Source organism: Cydia pomonella, chromosome 27, assembly GCF_033807575.1.
Source record: "Cydia pomonella isolate Wapato2018A chromosome 27, ilCydPomo1, whole genome shotgun sequence".
NCBI classification, from domain to species: Eukaryota; Metazoa; Arthropoda; class Insecta; order Lepidoptera; family Tortricidae; genus Cydia; species Cydia pomonella.
In genome coordinates this window covers 4,332,041-4,347,445 of record NC_084729.1, presented here as the reverse complement: position 1 = coordinate 4,347,445, position 15,405 = coordinate 4,332,041, and the positions used below count along the sequence as shown (strand labels likewise).

Genomic DNA, 15,405 nt, shown 5'->3' with positions numbered 1-15,405 from the left:
TAATCTAATTTGAACCTTAAATCGGAATGCTCAAGTTGAAATTCTAATGACGCGTATGCGGTCGATAAATCGTACTATGCCTGGAAAAGGGTTAAACATTAAAGGTACTAAAATATAAAATGAGTAAAACTTGGAAACCAGAAATAAAATGGCTCATATTATAATTGAATGTGAAGGTACAAAAATTTGGCTTTTTTTAGAATTTATCAATAACCACGGGAACATAGCGTAATAAAGTACACCCGCCATTCTGACTGTCAGGATGGCGGGTGTATTGTTTTTTGATGATAACTTTGTGTACCGTGAGGTACAATTTTTTTAAACGGAGGTACTAAATAGTACAAATTAGGTACAAAAATATGGTATGCTTTTCATTTATTTTTATTTAGGTACACCCGCCATTCTGACTCTCACGAATAAAAATCTGTACACCCGCCATTCTGACTCTCAAGAATAAAAATCTTATCTCTTGCTGAAAACTGTTAAAATAAAAAATAAAACAACTACAATACTACGAGTACTTAACTAATTTATTTACAAATATAAGAAACGTCACAAATAAGGGCCTAACGTCAAACGTTGATGAAGCAATTGAATTCGTTATTACTTAATTGGCAATTATCGAAAATCGTATGCAACTTGTTACAATGTCTGTGGAGCTCTTTGTAGAAATTTCCATACGAACTTAGTCCCATTTTCCTTTCTGGACATTACCATTATAGAAAATATTATCTCACAGTTTGATGTATAGCCAAACCCCCATACCATAGCTAACCCCTTTGGACACCTTTAAAATTTTCGATTTATAGAGGAAAATGGGGACTACGTATCTTCTTAATAAAAAAAACGCCTGGTTGCACTCCGGGAGTGCCGGCAGAAGTGAAAACTTGAAAATTAACGTTGTGCTTTTTTGATATTTTGGGAATAATTTTGCACGAATTGCTTTAATTATCAGTATAAAAGTACTATAATTTATGTGGTAAAATACAATATTCATTTATTGCGCTATCGTACACAATGACAATTTATATTACATTAAAAATGTAACACTTCTGAACTATTACAATTATTTAACATTAAAAAGTTTATCTCTCAGAAAAATCAACTTCCATCCATAATTTCAACAACGTCACGTGACCATCTTAAAAATTTTCAATCTGACAAATCTGTCGGTCACGTGACCTGTCGCAAGTTCAAAATTTTTTCCCCATCCCGAAAAGTGCACAGCGCCGCTAAAGAAGTTTTCACTTCAAAAATAGAATAAATCTATTCTTGTTATGTCTCAGTACTCCCGCTGTCATACATCTGTCTAACAGCCGCCAGCAGCCGCTGCAGCCCAAGCCCAGTCTTCGCGGAGATGCCGAGCACCTCTCGTTCTTTACTGATGGCCTCGAAGGCCGCGCGTCCTGCTGGTAGGTCTATTTTGTTCAGCACCTAGAAATAAAGGTAGAACATTTTAATTTCATTTTTTTTTTATACTACGTCGGTGGCAAACAAGCATACGGCCCGCCTGACGGTCAGCAGTCTCTGTAGCCTATGTACGCCTGCAACTCCAGAGGAGTTACATGCGCGTTGCCGACCCTAAACCCGCTCCCCCCTCGTTGAGCTCTGGCAACCTTACTTACCGGCAGGAACACAACACTATGAGTAGGGTCTAGTGTTATTTGGCTGCTGTTTTCTGTAAGGTGGAGGTACTTCCCCAGTTGGGCTCTGCTCTAGATCTGGAATGACATCCACTGGCTGTGCCCTACCACACAAAGCGAGATGACATTCACAATGCCCATACCTCTCTTTTGGACGTAGTTTAAGGACGTACCCGGGTTCATTGTATTCTAGAGTCGAGAGAGTAGAGTGTATGCATTATTTATGGTTATATTTCTATTTATTATGTATATTTGTATCAATGTGTATTCAAAACTTGCATTTCAGTAATTTTAGTGGTTGTAAACTTTTGTTTTTGTTTGTCATTCATTAATCGTTACACTAATTTCCTCTAAGGTTAACTAGAAGAGATGCCATACAGGAATAAGTTCGCCTTTGTTGTATTTAATTTACTCTGTAACTTTGTTTTTCGTGTTTTTATTTCTATTTACAATAAAGTATAAATAAATAAATATTATAGGACATTATTACACAAATTGACTAAGTCCCACAGTAAGCTCAATAAGGCTTGTGTTGAGGGTACTTAGACAACGATATATATAAAGTAAGTATATACATATATATCTACATACATTCATATTGCTAGTGAGATACAGTCCTCTAGTTAGATCCTCCCTTTTGGAGAAAAGCAACTGTCTTGCTCGGTGATAAGGATCAATTTTGACTGTCAAAAAAGTGTCAATACTATCCGGTTCTATGTTCATCAAACTGCAAAAGTAACTACCCACTTATGAATGAATTCCCATAAAGTGGTTCTGTTTGTATAACTTACTATACAACTCCGTCGGTTCGCTAGCTCGCCACTGTAATGAGACAGTTCGTGTGTGAGGTGCTCCAGCTGCTCTAGAGGCGCGTCGGTAGCGTCCAGGAGATAAATGAGTCCACGGCAGCGCTCTGCGTGCTGGAGAAACTGGATTCCTGTCACAGAAAGAAATATTATCATGTTACAGTTGGTGAAATATATAAAAAAATGTATTGCTTATAGTCTCCTTTCTCATATAGCCTTATTGCTACCATCGGCCATAGCAACTGCCCCCCGCCCCCCTATACTTGCCTCCAGAATCAGACGAACTAACTTGACATGAGATTGACAGATAAAATGATACCAGGAATAGCGAAGAAAAAATAGTCACAAGTAAACGTCGATAACATGATATCGATTATTAAAAGGGGTCACAAACGATTTCGATTTACGAACGTCACGAGAAAAGTGGTTGATTCGATTGTAAGATTGTGACGTTACCGATCAAAACAGGAGGTGCCTTCGAGCAACACCGGCTTCCGACACGTCGGAAGGGAGGAGCCCAAGCGATATCTTACCGAACAAATCATTCTGCCATTTTTTGCGGGGGGAAACGTGCACACAGTCGCACTTCTCACTCACTACACACAAAATCCAATCTGTAATGACGACACAAATACATAGAAAATGACACACGTAAATACAAATCTTGCACACCTCGATCTCTTTTTGTGTACGGAGTCACACCATACACCGCCATAGGTACAGTTGTACCTATGCTTCGGCAGAGGGGAAATAGTACGAATGCCGTCTCCCTTCCCGGTGTTGCTATATAGAGAGCTTGGTTGTCGCCATAAATCTAAAATTGGTGATTTTATTTTAGGTAGACGAAATTGATGCATATTTAAATGCGGATCTAATTGTCAACTTGAATATCCATTTTAGGGACTGGTTTTTACACATTGGCTTTGTGTGGTAGGGCACAGCCAGTGGATGTCATTCCAGATCTAGAGCAGAGCCCAACCTTACAGAAAACAGCAGCCAAATAACACTAGACCCTACTCATAGTGTTGTGTTCCTGCCGGTGAGTAAGGTTGCCAGAGCTCAATGAGAGGGGGCGGGTTTAGGGTCGACAACGCGCATGTAACTCCTCTGGAGTTGCAGGCGTACATAGGCTACGGAGACTGCTTACCATCAGGCGGGCCGTATGCTTGTTTTCCACCGACGTAGTATAAAAAAAAAACAATCGAAGCAATAGGGATCACGGAGAAGATTTAATTTTTGCGTTCACATCGCACAATGTTACTGAGAAATTAATCAGATTGTGTGAAAAATTGCCCCGTCTGGGCTTCATTTGTATTTTGACCTAAAATATTTTTTATATTACAATACCCGGTGTTTCCTGTTACAGGAGTAATAGATTTGTTCAGCAACTAAAAAAACATATGTTTTTATTTCACTTTAAAGTTTATTCTAAGACGTGATGTATTGCAAATGTTGTAATTTTTAAAACGTGACCAGCAACGTCTAACACACTGATGACAGAGTACATTGAAAATAATATTTAATTTGTATGAAAAAGAGAAAATCTAAAGATTTTATGCGACGACGGCCGGCAAAACGTTCCACTTTGTCGCTTGACATATGGGCGAGATTTGCTTGTATTATTACACAAATTGACTTAGTCCCACAGTAAGCTCAATAAGGCTTGTGATGAGGGTACTTAGACAACGATATATATAATATATAAATATTTATAAATACTTAAATACATAGAAAACACCCATGACTCAGGAACAAATATCCATGCTCATCACACGAATAAATGCCCTTACCAGGATTTGAACCCGGGACCATCAGCTTCGTAGGCAGGGTCACTACCCACTAGGCCAAACCGGTCGTCAAATACCTATAAGTGTATCTTTATACGAATAACCTGATAACGCGTCCTTATGGCAAACAACAAAGTGGGACGTTTTGCCGGCCGCGGTCACATATTTTTATAAAGTTAATAGTCAAAAGTTACATCGTTTGAGGGTACAATTTATATGGTTTGATTATTTGCTCGTGCTACAGGTACAGTCAGCGTCAAATACTTTGTAGCAACCAAAGTAGCCAAATAGTTCGGTACACCATATATTTAGTACGGTGTACCGAACTATTTGGCCACTTTGACTGCTACAGAGTATATGACGCTGACTGTACAGGAAACACCCGGTATATGTATCCAATATCCTTGTCTCTATTACCATGAAATAACACAAAAATACATATTATTCTTGTCAGGTCTAACTACAAGCAACTACAACTACAACTATAAAATTGCACAATTTTCGATATACCAACGAAGATTGTAATTTTTTTGTAAAGTTTCATTTGAACTGACCGCGCAACAGTAGCGCCCCTAGCGGTGAATTCTCGAGATTTTCTCTTATTCAAACTCTTTTGAAAATATCGGTATGAACAGCACTGGCCAAACTGTGGTATCATTTTATAAATAAATAAATATTATAACACATTATTACACAAATTGACTAAGTCCCACAGTAAGCTCAATAAGGCTTGTGTGGTACCTAGACAACGACATATATAATATATAATTATAAATACTTAAATACATAGAAAACACCCATGACTCAGAAACAAATATCTGTGTTCATCACACAAATATATGGTTTTACCAGGATTTGAACCCGGGACCATCAGCTTCATAGGCAGGGTCACTACCCACTAGGCCAGACCGGTCGTCAAACTCATTTGTGCACATTGACTTGACAATTTAATTCGCCTGATTCTGGAGGCAACTTTAGCCCATAGCTGGCGACGCCCCTGAGCCTAAATCAGGTATGTTTGTTGTTTACCTAAGCCATAATTTTTGTGTGAGCCGGGAATCAAACCCGGCAGGTCCGCTATCGCCACCTGCTCGTAATCGTCATATGGGACCATTCCTGGAAGAAAAAAATAATATAATAGACTTCACGATACGGCTTGTATTCAACTTAGTAAGGAACATATCGAACAAGGAAATCAAGTACAATAAGGCTTTGACTGTCATTTCAGATTTTTTTATTTTCACATTTTATTCGTCAAAAACTGATAAGAAAAAAACCTCAAAAGTGCAAGTCGGATTCATCCACCGAGGGTTCCGTACTTTTATATCTGTTATAGCGCCAATAGAAATATATCATCTGTGAAAATTTCAACTGTTTAGCTATCACGGTTCATGAGCAGAGATCGGACAAATTTGCGTCATTGCTCGCAATAATGTGGACATGACTCCAAAATTAATCAAATATGTAATCATTTAATTAATTTCTTACTTGACTTAAATTTTAATTCCTAGTCAATAAATACAAAAGTTTGTTAAAGTATAGATTTATTAAAGAAAATAATCAGTATTTTTTCCAAATTTTCTGCGTCAGTCTATTTCTTTTTACATCAAAAATATACTTAAGTGCTGAAAAACTCCGCTCGCACTCCACTGATGTTAATGGGGCAAACTTAAGTAGTTTTATAGGAATATTATTATTCCAGTATAATTCAGAGTTTATTTTCTGTTCTAAGTTGTGGGCGATAACCTCAAAATCGGGATAAACTAAACAAAGTCAATTAAGAAATTAAAGTCAATTAAGAAATTAATTAAATGATTACATATTTGATTAATTTTGGAGTCATGTCCACATTATTGCGAGCAATGACGCAAATTTGTCCGATCTCTGTTCATGAGATACAGCCTGGTGACAGACGGACGGACAACAGAGTCTTAGTTATAGGGTCCCGTTGTACCCTTTGGGTACATAAACCTAAAAATGTATTTTATCCACAAGAGTGACAAAGTTGATGCTAGTTTTGTGTTTCTTCCTCATCCTGACTGGTAGAATTTATTTATAGTGATTTTGAATGATAAATATTTAATAGCATTCACTTGGATTTGATTTGTATTGTTGGTATTTCGCGTTAGTGTGGTGTACAAAATAGTTTTGCACTCGGTAGCAAAGTTTGAGTATGAAATGAAATGAAAGCATTTATTTCGGACAAATTACATCCATATTATGTTAGGTGTGTTAGAAAATATAATTACAATTAGACTGCACATGTAAAGACATCCAATGTCTGAGGATAGGGCACCTTCAGGAGAGTGTTGGTGCTGCCCCGCGCACAGGGACGCCAGCCGCTTGCGCAGCACGGCTTGCAAGCAGTCTGTTCTCCGCGCGGCGAACATTCCCGACGCGCTGCAGCGCCAGGGCAGCCCCAACAACCCCCTGAAGGCGTTATTGAACCGTTTAACCCTCATGCCTAAAGCCCTTACAACACTCAAATCGCTTCACCCGTGGTTCAATTTTGGAATCTTTCGCTTAGTCGGGTCAGTATTAGCATGATCAGTGGCGGGAAAAGACCAAAATTTTATGAGGGCAAGGTACATTTAGCGAGGCCCTCTGGTGGGGTAAGAAATAACGAACATTTTTTCGTTGTGTCCGACATATACTTAGGCGCGAGGCCCACGGACCGCGAGGTTGTAGGCGGTGGGCCACGTCGCCCACGCCTGGCGCCGCCTCTGAGCATGATGGGGAACTAGTTATAGTTACGGTATAACGGTATGGTAGCGGTATAAAATTACGATATCGATACAGTTCGCCTTTGTACTGCTTATCCTGTTCCATATTTATATTTTGTCTTTTGTACAATAAAGAGTTTATACATACATACATACATTATACCGGCTAGGCCACGCGACTCCGATATGAAAGTATCGCTACCGTTTTAAAATAACGGTACCGGTATTTACCTTAAGCGTTACTATAGCCAAACTGATAGTATTAAATAAAATCAAAAGGGCTTACACTTACATAGACAGCTTCATCCAATAGGAACCAAGCAGGCGAAAGGCGCGGGCGGCTTGGCAACGACGCCTAAGCTGATATGAAAGCTATTATGAAAGCAAAGTACCCGAAAAAATAACGGTATGCCGTTTTTTTCGGTAACGAAGTAAATTTATTCGGCTACCTAAGTTCGGATTAAACCGGTATGATGTCATACCGTTATATAAAGGTACCGTTATTTTTCGGTTATGCAGTGTAGTTACCAATGTGAGGGCGCAGCGTGGTGAAGGGGTAGGGCGCCACGGTGGGGCGCGCGCGCGTCAGGGCGCGCAGCAGCGTGCTCTTGCCCGCGTTCGGGAACCCCAGCAACCCTGCGGGACGCATCAACTGTTCAATTCAACCTATCTATTTATTAACCAAGACTCAAAAATAAATATTATAGGACATTATTACACAAATTGACTAAGTACCAGTAGTACCACAGTAAGCTCAATAAGTACGCGATATATATAATATATACATACATAGAACACACCCAATAAATAAATAAAAAACGAAATAACGGTAAATACGGGTTTATTGTGGTTTTACTCCAAACTTTCATAAGAACGCGAACGTGTTAAGAACTTTATTGTAACCTAAATAAACCGGTTTATTCGATGAGCGACCGGCCGGCCTGATGGCGTGCTGCGTAAACAAAGACACCGACATAGAAAGAAACCGGTTTTATTGTTCTAAACCGGTTAATCTGACAAGAACTTTATGTAAATGTTCTAAAAATCGGTTTGAAAATAACGGTTTTACGAACGAAACTAAAATTAAAAGGTTTTGCGCCAAGAACATGATAACGGTTTGGAAATTTAACCGGTTTCCGAGCTTTGTTAATAACACTTCGAACGCCACGCCTATCGTGCGCGTAATCGTAAATGTATTTCATAAAAAAATATTTAGTCTTATTTTAAGTAGAAACACTACTACATAATTTATTAACTGAATCACAAGATGTTTATTTAGTCACCTGTAATAATTTACGGGGTGAATGAATGTATAGGTCATAATGAGCAACTTTTACTATGGGACCTACCCCGAAATGGCGAAAAAAAATTGGCTGTTTCATACATTTTGGCTGTCTGACCTTGACATTTTTTATGGGAAAGTAATTTTTTTTCGCGATTTCGAGGTTGGTCCCATAGAAAAACTAGCTCAGTATGACCTATATATTGCAGGGATCGGAAACCGGTATTTTTTGTATGGGAACGAAAACGGTATTTTTTCGTTCTTTGTTAATTACTTCATTTCTAATTAGGCAATCTAATAATACGAAGTCGTTATCTGAAAGCACAACTGAGTCCTACATTTAGAGTATAAAATAAACCGAAATATATGGTTATTTCGATGTTTTTGCAAAAAACCGGTTCCGATCCCTGATATATTGAGCCCGTAAATTATTGCAAGCGACTAAATAAATACCCTGTAGATGTCATATAGATATGGAAAAGGGATCATGGCCTCCAGTGCACAGGGTTGGGATCGGACCAATTTCAGCAATCCCGACAGACGCGACCCCTAAGCGACCCGAGTCACGGCGGTACCGGTCGCAAGTTCTCATTGACATTCTACATTTCAATTTACGGAAATAGGCTGTAGCTGCGGGGCATGGGTGGCGGAGAGCGGACATCATGGCCTGAGTTGTCGGCGATGCGCTGGTCGATTTTCGAGGCACCACTCTATCAATGAGATTGTGCGGAGGGCCATGGTTTGTGCGAACGTGCCCTGTGTTTTGGAGCCACCGGGTCTCAGCCGCACGGATGGGAAGAGGCCGGACGGCCTGACGTTGGTGCCGTGGCGGAGAGGGCGTTGCCTTTTGTGTGTGTTTCTTTTGTGTTTTGCGTGAGCACCTTCGCTGCATCCCATTTGGGGCAAACCGTGCGTCGTGCTGGTGCAGCGGCAGAGGCTGCTGCTAAGCAGAAACACGCTAAATACTCCACACTGGCATCGGCGTACGACTTTGTGCCGGTGGCTGTAGAGACCGCGGGGCCGTGGGGTATGGAAGCCCGCCAATTATTTAGGGAATTAGGCCGGCGTTTGCGGGACAGGGGTGGTGATCCTCGTTCTGGGTCGTACTTGGTCCAACAGGTCTCCATAGCAGTTCAGCGGGGGAATGCTGCAGGCATTATGGGGACCTTTGGGCCAGGTGCAATGCAGGGGGGGTTATTTTAGGCTAAGCGTATAATTAATTTTATTTTTAAGTTTTTTATTTTATTTTAAGGTGGTTTTCTTTAGTTTTTAATAATTTACTTGTGTGTGTGTATAAAAATTGTGTATGTGACTTTTAGATTTAAAAACAAAAAATGTAATGTTATATGTTGTAATGTTATGTATAAGTTTCTTTTTGTTCCATTTACGGAAAATATTATTATTGAAATATTTTGTTAATTTGTGAAATAAATAAATAATAATAGAATTTAAGTATTGGCTCAGGATTTCATTTTCTTTATGCTGTTAGCATGTATGTTAACATTATGTACTTAATAATGAACCTCCAGGTCTATGATTCTTAAGTATGTTAAGTACTCTACATTGTACTTCAAATCCATTTGTATATATTGTTTTAGTTTAGTTGGAGCGCATCGCCAACAAACTGTTTTACAGTTTGGCGAAACTTTAATTATAGGTACATTGTATATTGTGATTTGTGAAATAAACTAAAAAAAAAATATGTGACTGTTTGTGTTCTAAATAAATTTAAAAAAATATATATATATACCAATATGCGCCATAGAGCGCACTTCGAGCATGTAAACGTTGGTCTCTCCGATAGCTCCGAGCTCCGCTATATCCGGCGCCTGTGACACACAATATTTTTTTGTCAAAAATGACATTTTTGATAAGGTAAATGGCTCAACAATTAATAATATAGTAATAGTTATTTACGATACAAGTGCGAAAAATAGGAAACTCGTAACGAGTTGCGATAAATTAAAACACGACCGAAGGGAGTGTTTTAAATCGACACGAGTTGCGAATTGCCTATTCTCACATGTATCGTACAACATTTTTCTGTACATATGGCCCTTTAAGTTTTCGGCATAGTGACGTAACGTGCTAATTATCGCACTGGTGCGGAAAAGTAGTACTATGTGTACTGTAAAATATGTTTTTGAACATGTGATAAATAAATAAATAATAAATAATTTTAAATTTTGTGACTAGTATGTACCTGTGCGGTGTCTGTGAGAAAGAATCTATTCCCGCGGCCGCCGGCGCCGCCCCGCGCCGCCACAAACAACGTGCCCTCTACGCTCAGGTCCCCCACGACGGTTCCTGATTGGTCCCGGATAATAGTCCCTGAAATAAATAATTTAATTATACACTAACAATTCTTAACAGTGTGTTACGTGGTACCTATTAGGAGGTTGTATGGAAAACAAAAAAATAATTTATTGTGAGCATTATAAACACAACTAGAGCACTTTTTTTTTATTAAAAAAAATATAACTGTGAAACAGTTTGTTGAATAGAAATAAATTAAGTATACTAAAGAAAGCGACCATGACCTCCATTGACCAAAGCGGGAAATTATCCAGCATCTTCACCTTATGCGGGTAACACTGAACTCTAGGTCTTCCGGCCGCCTAATCCCGGCCTCAGCCACTGGAGGGTTGGTCACTTTTTCTTCTTTCAGTTTATAATAGGGACGTCACGAATATTCATATCATTTTAATCATTCTCCTCGCGATTTGCATTCGCAACAAATGAAGCGAATGTTCGAATGCGAATGTGCGCCTGTCCCGCCCGCGCCAATCGCTCTCGTCGACTCGTGCATGGGCAGTGCGTGTTTTGAAGTAATGCATTACTCAATACTTTATAACATCCCGTTCTAAGTTAACATATGTTTTATTATTATTATCTCTTTATTTATCTTGTGTCTTAGATTAGGCATTTTATAATATGAATATAAAAGTAAAATACAACAAATCATACAAAAATAATACAAAATACATATAAACACATTATAAAAAACCTAACCTAGGGTGCCGCCAGCAGCGGGGCAGGGCCCAAGCTGCCGGTGGTCAGGGCCGCAGAGAGAGGAACCGGCGGACTATCCGCGTCGTGTCCAAGATCACCGCCTTCTGCATCTGACCCTTGATCCAACCACCTAGCGAGACTCTCAAGGTGTTGGTCGAGACTCTTCGCTATGAGACCATTCGCTGAAACGACTATCGGGACAATGATCGTCGAATCAACATCCCACATGGCGGTTATCTCGTGAGCCAAGTCTAGGTACTTACTGGACTTGTCCTTCTCGGCTTTCACGAGATTCTCATCATGGGGGATGGTGATGTCGACGAGCACGGCCCGGCGTTGCGATCGATCTATTATCACGATGTCAGGTTTATTGGCTACAATAGTCCTGTCAGTGATAATAGATCGATCCCAATAGAGCGTGGCACGACCATTTTCGAGAACTGGCGCAGGTGAGTACTTGTAGTACGGTACTTCGCGGTCCACAAGGCCGTATAGAAGAGCAAGTTGCTGGTGAATAATCCTGGCTACGAGATTATGTCTGTGCAAGTACTCGCCGTTAGCAAGATGAGAACAACCGGAAATTATATGCCTGAGTGACTCTCCGGGACGGCGGCATGCCCGACAAATGTCGACCGTACCGTCCTTCAGGATATATTTCCGATAGTTGTTCGTTATTATTATATAATTATAGGCGAGCAGCTATTTAGCTGATGAGCCTATGTCACACAGTGTCCTGTATTATACAGTTCAAAGTTTGTAAAGTCGTATCACATCACTAAGTAACATCAGTCTAACTTATTGTTTAAAAGCCACTTGTCCAATCTGTTTTTAAAAACATTGACCGAGGGAGCAGTCACAACACTATCCGGTAAACGGTTCCAAGCCGCCACGACACGGTTGGACAAAGAATGATATGCAGCTTTAGTAGTAGTGGGAGTGCGAACAATTCTTAGGCTGTGACCTCGGGTCTCGCGGCTGATAGTTCTCTTGTTGATTATATCGTGAATGTCGGGGAGGTTTTATGTACTAACAGATTTTTGTCTAATTAGTAATGAAGATAACAACTTCATATTCCCTGACATGTATTCACATTCGGACATTCGCATCCTGGACATTCCGATTTGCATTCGCGGATGCACTGAAAAAAATAAATAGCCGAACTGGTTTTGTAACTTTACTAAATAACTAAACTACGGTTATAAGAAAATAAACTTTGCATAAATTTACAAAACTTATTTTGTAGTGTATACCCAGCCACTGAACACTGATAGCCAAACACGGTTTTGTAACATATAACACATAGTTCGCAAGTCCCAATTTTTGTGTAAACAGTAACCAAAATGTTTGTTACAGTTATGCAAACATTTCTTTCAGTGTGTGAAGAATGAGACAATTGTAACATCCCTGAGCTATAACCGCGAAAACCGACGTTAATTGCGGGCATTTTTCTTTGTCACTCTAATGACGTCTTAGTAAGAGTAAAAGAGTAAGATCCCCTCAATTTGCGAATTTCGGTTTTCGCGGTAGGCCCCCTGGTTTATAATAAAACAATCTTACCCAGCGGCACGGGCACCACAACATGCGAAGCATTCTTCCCATGTCGGTCCTTGTTGTCCCCACGTGCCCCGTGCTGCGCCTGCGTCACTGCCTTCACATGGTTCAAACTCTTTACAGTATGGGTAGCCTGAAAGTCAACCATTTCATCAAGCGGGTCCACACAGAACGAGGCAATTTCATAAATCAATGAATAGTCAGTAGTGACTCTGCCTCATTCACATATAATGTAAGGACATGCCTTACGGACACTAAGAATGGTGCTAGTTCAGCAGTGTCACTCACGAATTCGAGCCAATTGTGCAGTCAATGCAACTAGTTGCGACCAATCATGCGTATGATGCAAACTCATCAACATATTAACGGCTCGAATTTGTGTGCGTGACACCGCTGTACTGGCCCCATTCTTATTGCCTGTAAGGCCCATCCTTATATATATGTCAATGTTCAGCCTACAAAGCCGGAGAGGAGCATCCGGGAATAGTATCAGCATTTATTTGTGTGTTTATCACAGTATTTGTTACTGCGGCGGTATCATGGCCGCGTTTTTATCACTTGTCATGTCATGCATCACTTTTGCACTTACACACTTGTTGGAACGTGACAGGCATGATGATAGATGATAAAAAACTGACCATCTTAGCATTCTTAGCCCTACTGAGTTATTAATGTTTTCTACATATATAAGTATTTATCTATATCTATCTATTTATTGTATATATCGTCGTCTAGTATCCTCAACATAAGCCTTATTGAGCTTATTGTGGGTATAGGTTGATTTATAATTTATTATTATTATTTAATAAGTAAGCAGTTATAACAACTGATATGGCCTGTATCCAGTAATCATACAGTTATCATGCACAAGTAGTAAATATAATATGGTTGTCTAATTTTTTTATTTTGTTTAAGATTAATAAAAATAAAAATAAAAAATAAAATAAAATAGCCTTTATTTACAGGACAAAGAACAGTACTACTATCTCTCTATTATCTCCCATCTTTTGTATTCTTTGCCTGCTTGCCCTTCGGCAAAGGCCTCCTCCAACCTTCTCCACTCTCTCCGATCTATTGCCACTCTGCTCCAGGTACGGCCAGCTACCTGCGCAATGTCATCATCCCATCTCATTAGAGGTCTCTTTACTCCTCTCTCTCCCTCTCTTGGGTACCATTGGGTGCTCCATTTATCTGTGCCTCGGATGATATGGCCAGCCCATTTCCATTTATGTCTTCTAATTTTTATGGCAATATATGTTTGTTTAAGATTGCTCCATAATATTTAATATCAACTGACTTATTCTTGGTGCATTAGTTGTCCATTGTCACACAATGATGAAGTATGCATTCAAGAGTAAAACAGAGTATTACTGGGTCTATCTCAGGGCTGCCAGATCGTATAATTCGATACGAATTTCGTATAATCGGACTGATTATCGTATCTATCACGTATAGGTAGTCGTTCAGTATAATTGGATACGAAAGAACACAAATGGTTATGTCGCATTTCTATTTCAACCCGGGATTAACAAAGATGGATTGCCAACTTGATAGTACGATACGGTGACGGTTTCAGTTGTTTTTCTCTTTAGACTCACCATTTGAATGGTTGGGTGTTCTATATGATGGGTGTTTGTGAATATGTGAGATGTGTTTTACTTTATTGTGCTGTGTTTCGGCGCTGCTTATTAATAGATTTTAGTGACTACTTACTAAATACAAGTCGGTTTTTGAAGTAAGCATTAAAAAAGTCGGGTATAATCGTTTTCGTATAATGCAATCGAATTTCGTATAATTTTTGACGTTGGACTGTATAATCAAGATTTATGTACTGGCAGCCCTGGTCTATCTGTATCATGGCTCCTCTACACGATGGCCCAGCGTAGGCCAGTCCTAGGGACGCATTATATAGAGGGAGCAAGTGATATCGCTAACTCATTTCACCGCATAGCTGCGTTCCTTAGACTGGTCTACGCTGGGCCATCGTGTAGAGGAGCCCTCACTAGAGATGGACCGGAAGTAATAGAATTTCGAAATTGGCAGTCAGCGGTTCCTGGGAAAAAACTAACCTGAAAAATGACATGTCCCCCGTGACCCCCGTCACCCCCATCCGGCCCCGCATGCTCCTTACACCACGCGCTCAGGAACGATATGCACCCGTCCCCCCCATTCCCACCCACAGCCCTAACTCTGAAGGAATCTACATAAAACTGCACAGTATTTCTAGTCGACTTTCCTTTTAAACTACGTAATGCTTTAGGGATGAACTCTTGAGAATACAGTCTTTTTGGAGTTATAGTTGTGATTTTTAGGGATTTCAGCAAGTTTATAAGCCTCATTTTTAGTTTATTAAACAAATTTTACTTTGTTTTGAGGTTATGTCATTGTTTTTTTAAATTGTCTAATGTGACAGTTTGCGTTTAGAAATTCCTTAAGATGTAAAATGATAGTGACACATGCACATGACATAACCGAGAACCACAGGTTTTTTTTTTCTTTGTATGGTCTTGAGGGCCAGTGTTGCCATTAATTAGCCGACAACGCCGTAAGTATGGAGTGTGGAATTAAAAGGAATGAAATCTCATATGGTAGAACTGTTGC

At 39.7% G+C, this 15,405-nt stretch overlaps 1 protein-coding gene across 1 annotated transcript; it reads right to left on the bottom strand.

The window, feature by feature from the left end:
* Positions 1 to 508: 508 nt before the first annotated feature.
* On the bottom strand, positions 509 to 15,279 carry LOC133532428 (mitochondrial ribosome-associated GTPase 2). The gene is made up of 8 exons (XM_061871095.1): positions 14,874 to 15,279; positions 12,811 to 12,937; positions 10,445 to 10,572; positions 9,992 to 10,070; positions 7,488 to 7,595; positions 5,266 to 5,352; positions 2,435 to 2,580; positions 509 to 1,434 (listed from the first exon to the last, which is right to left on the bottom strand). Exons 1-8 carry the CDS (start codon positions 15,141 to 15,143, stop codon positions 1,276 to 1,278), a joined length of 1,104 nt encoding a protein of 367 aa, XP_061727079.1. The 5' UTR covers positions 15,144 to 15,279; the 3' UTR covers positions 509 to 1,275.
* Between the last annotated feature and the right edge of the window lie 126 nt (positions 15,280 to 15,405).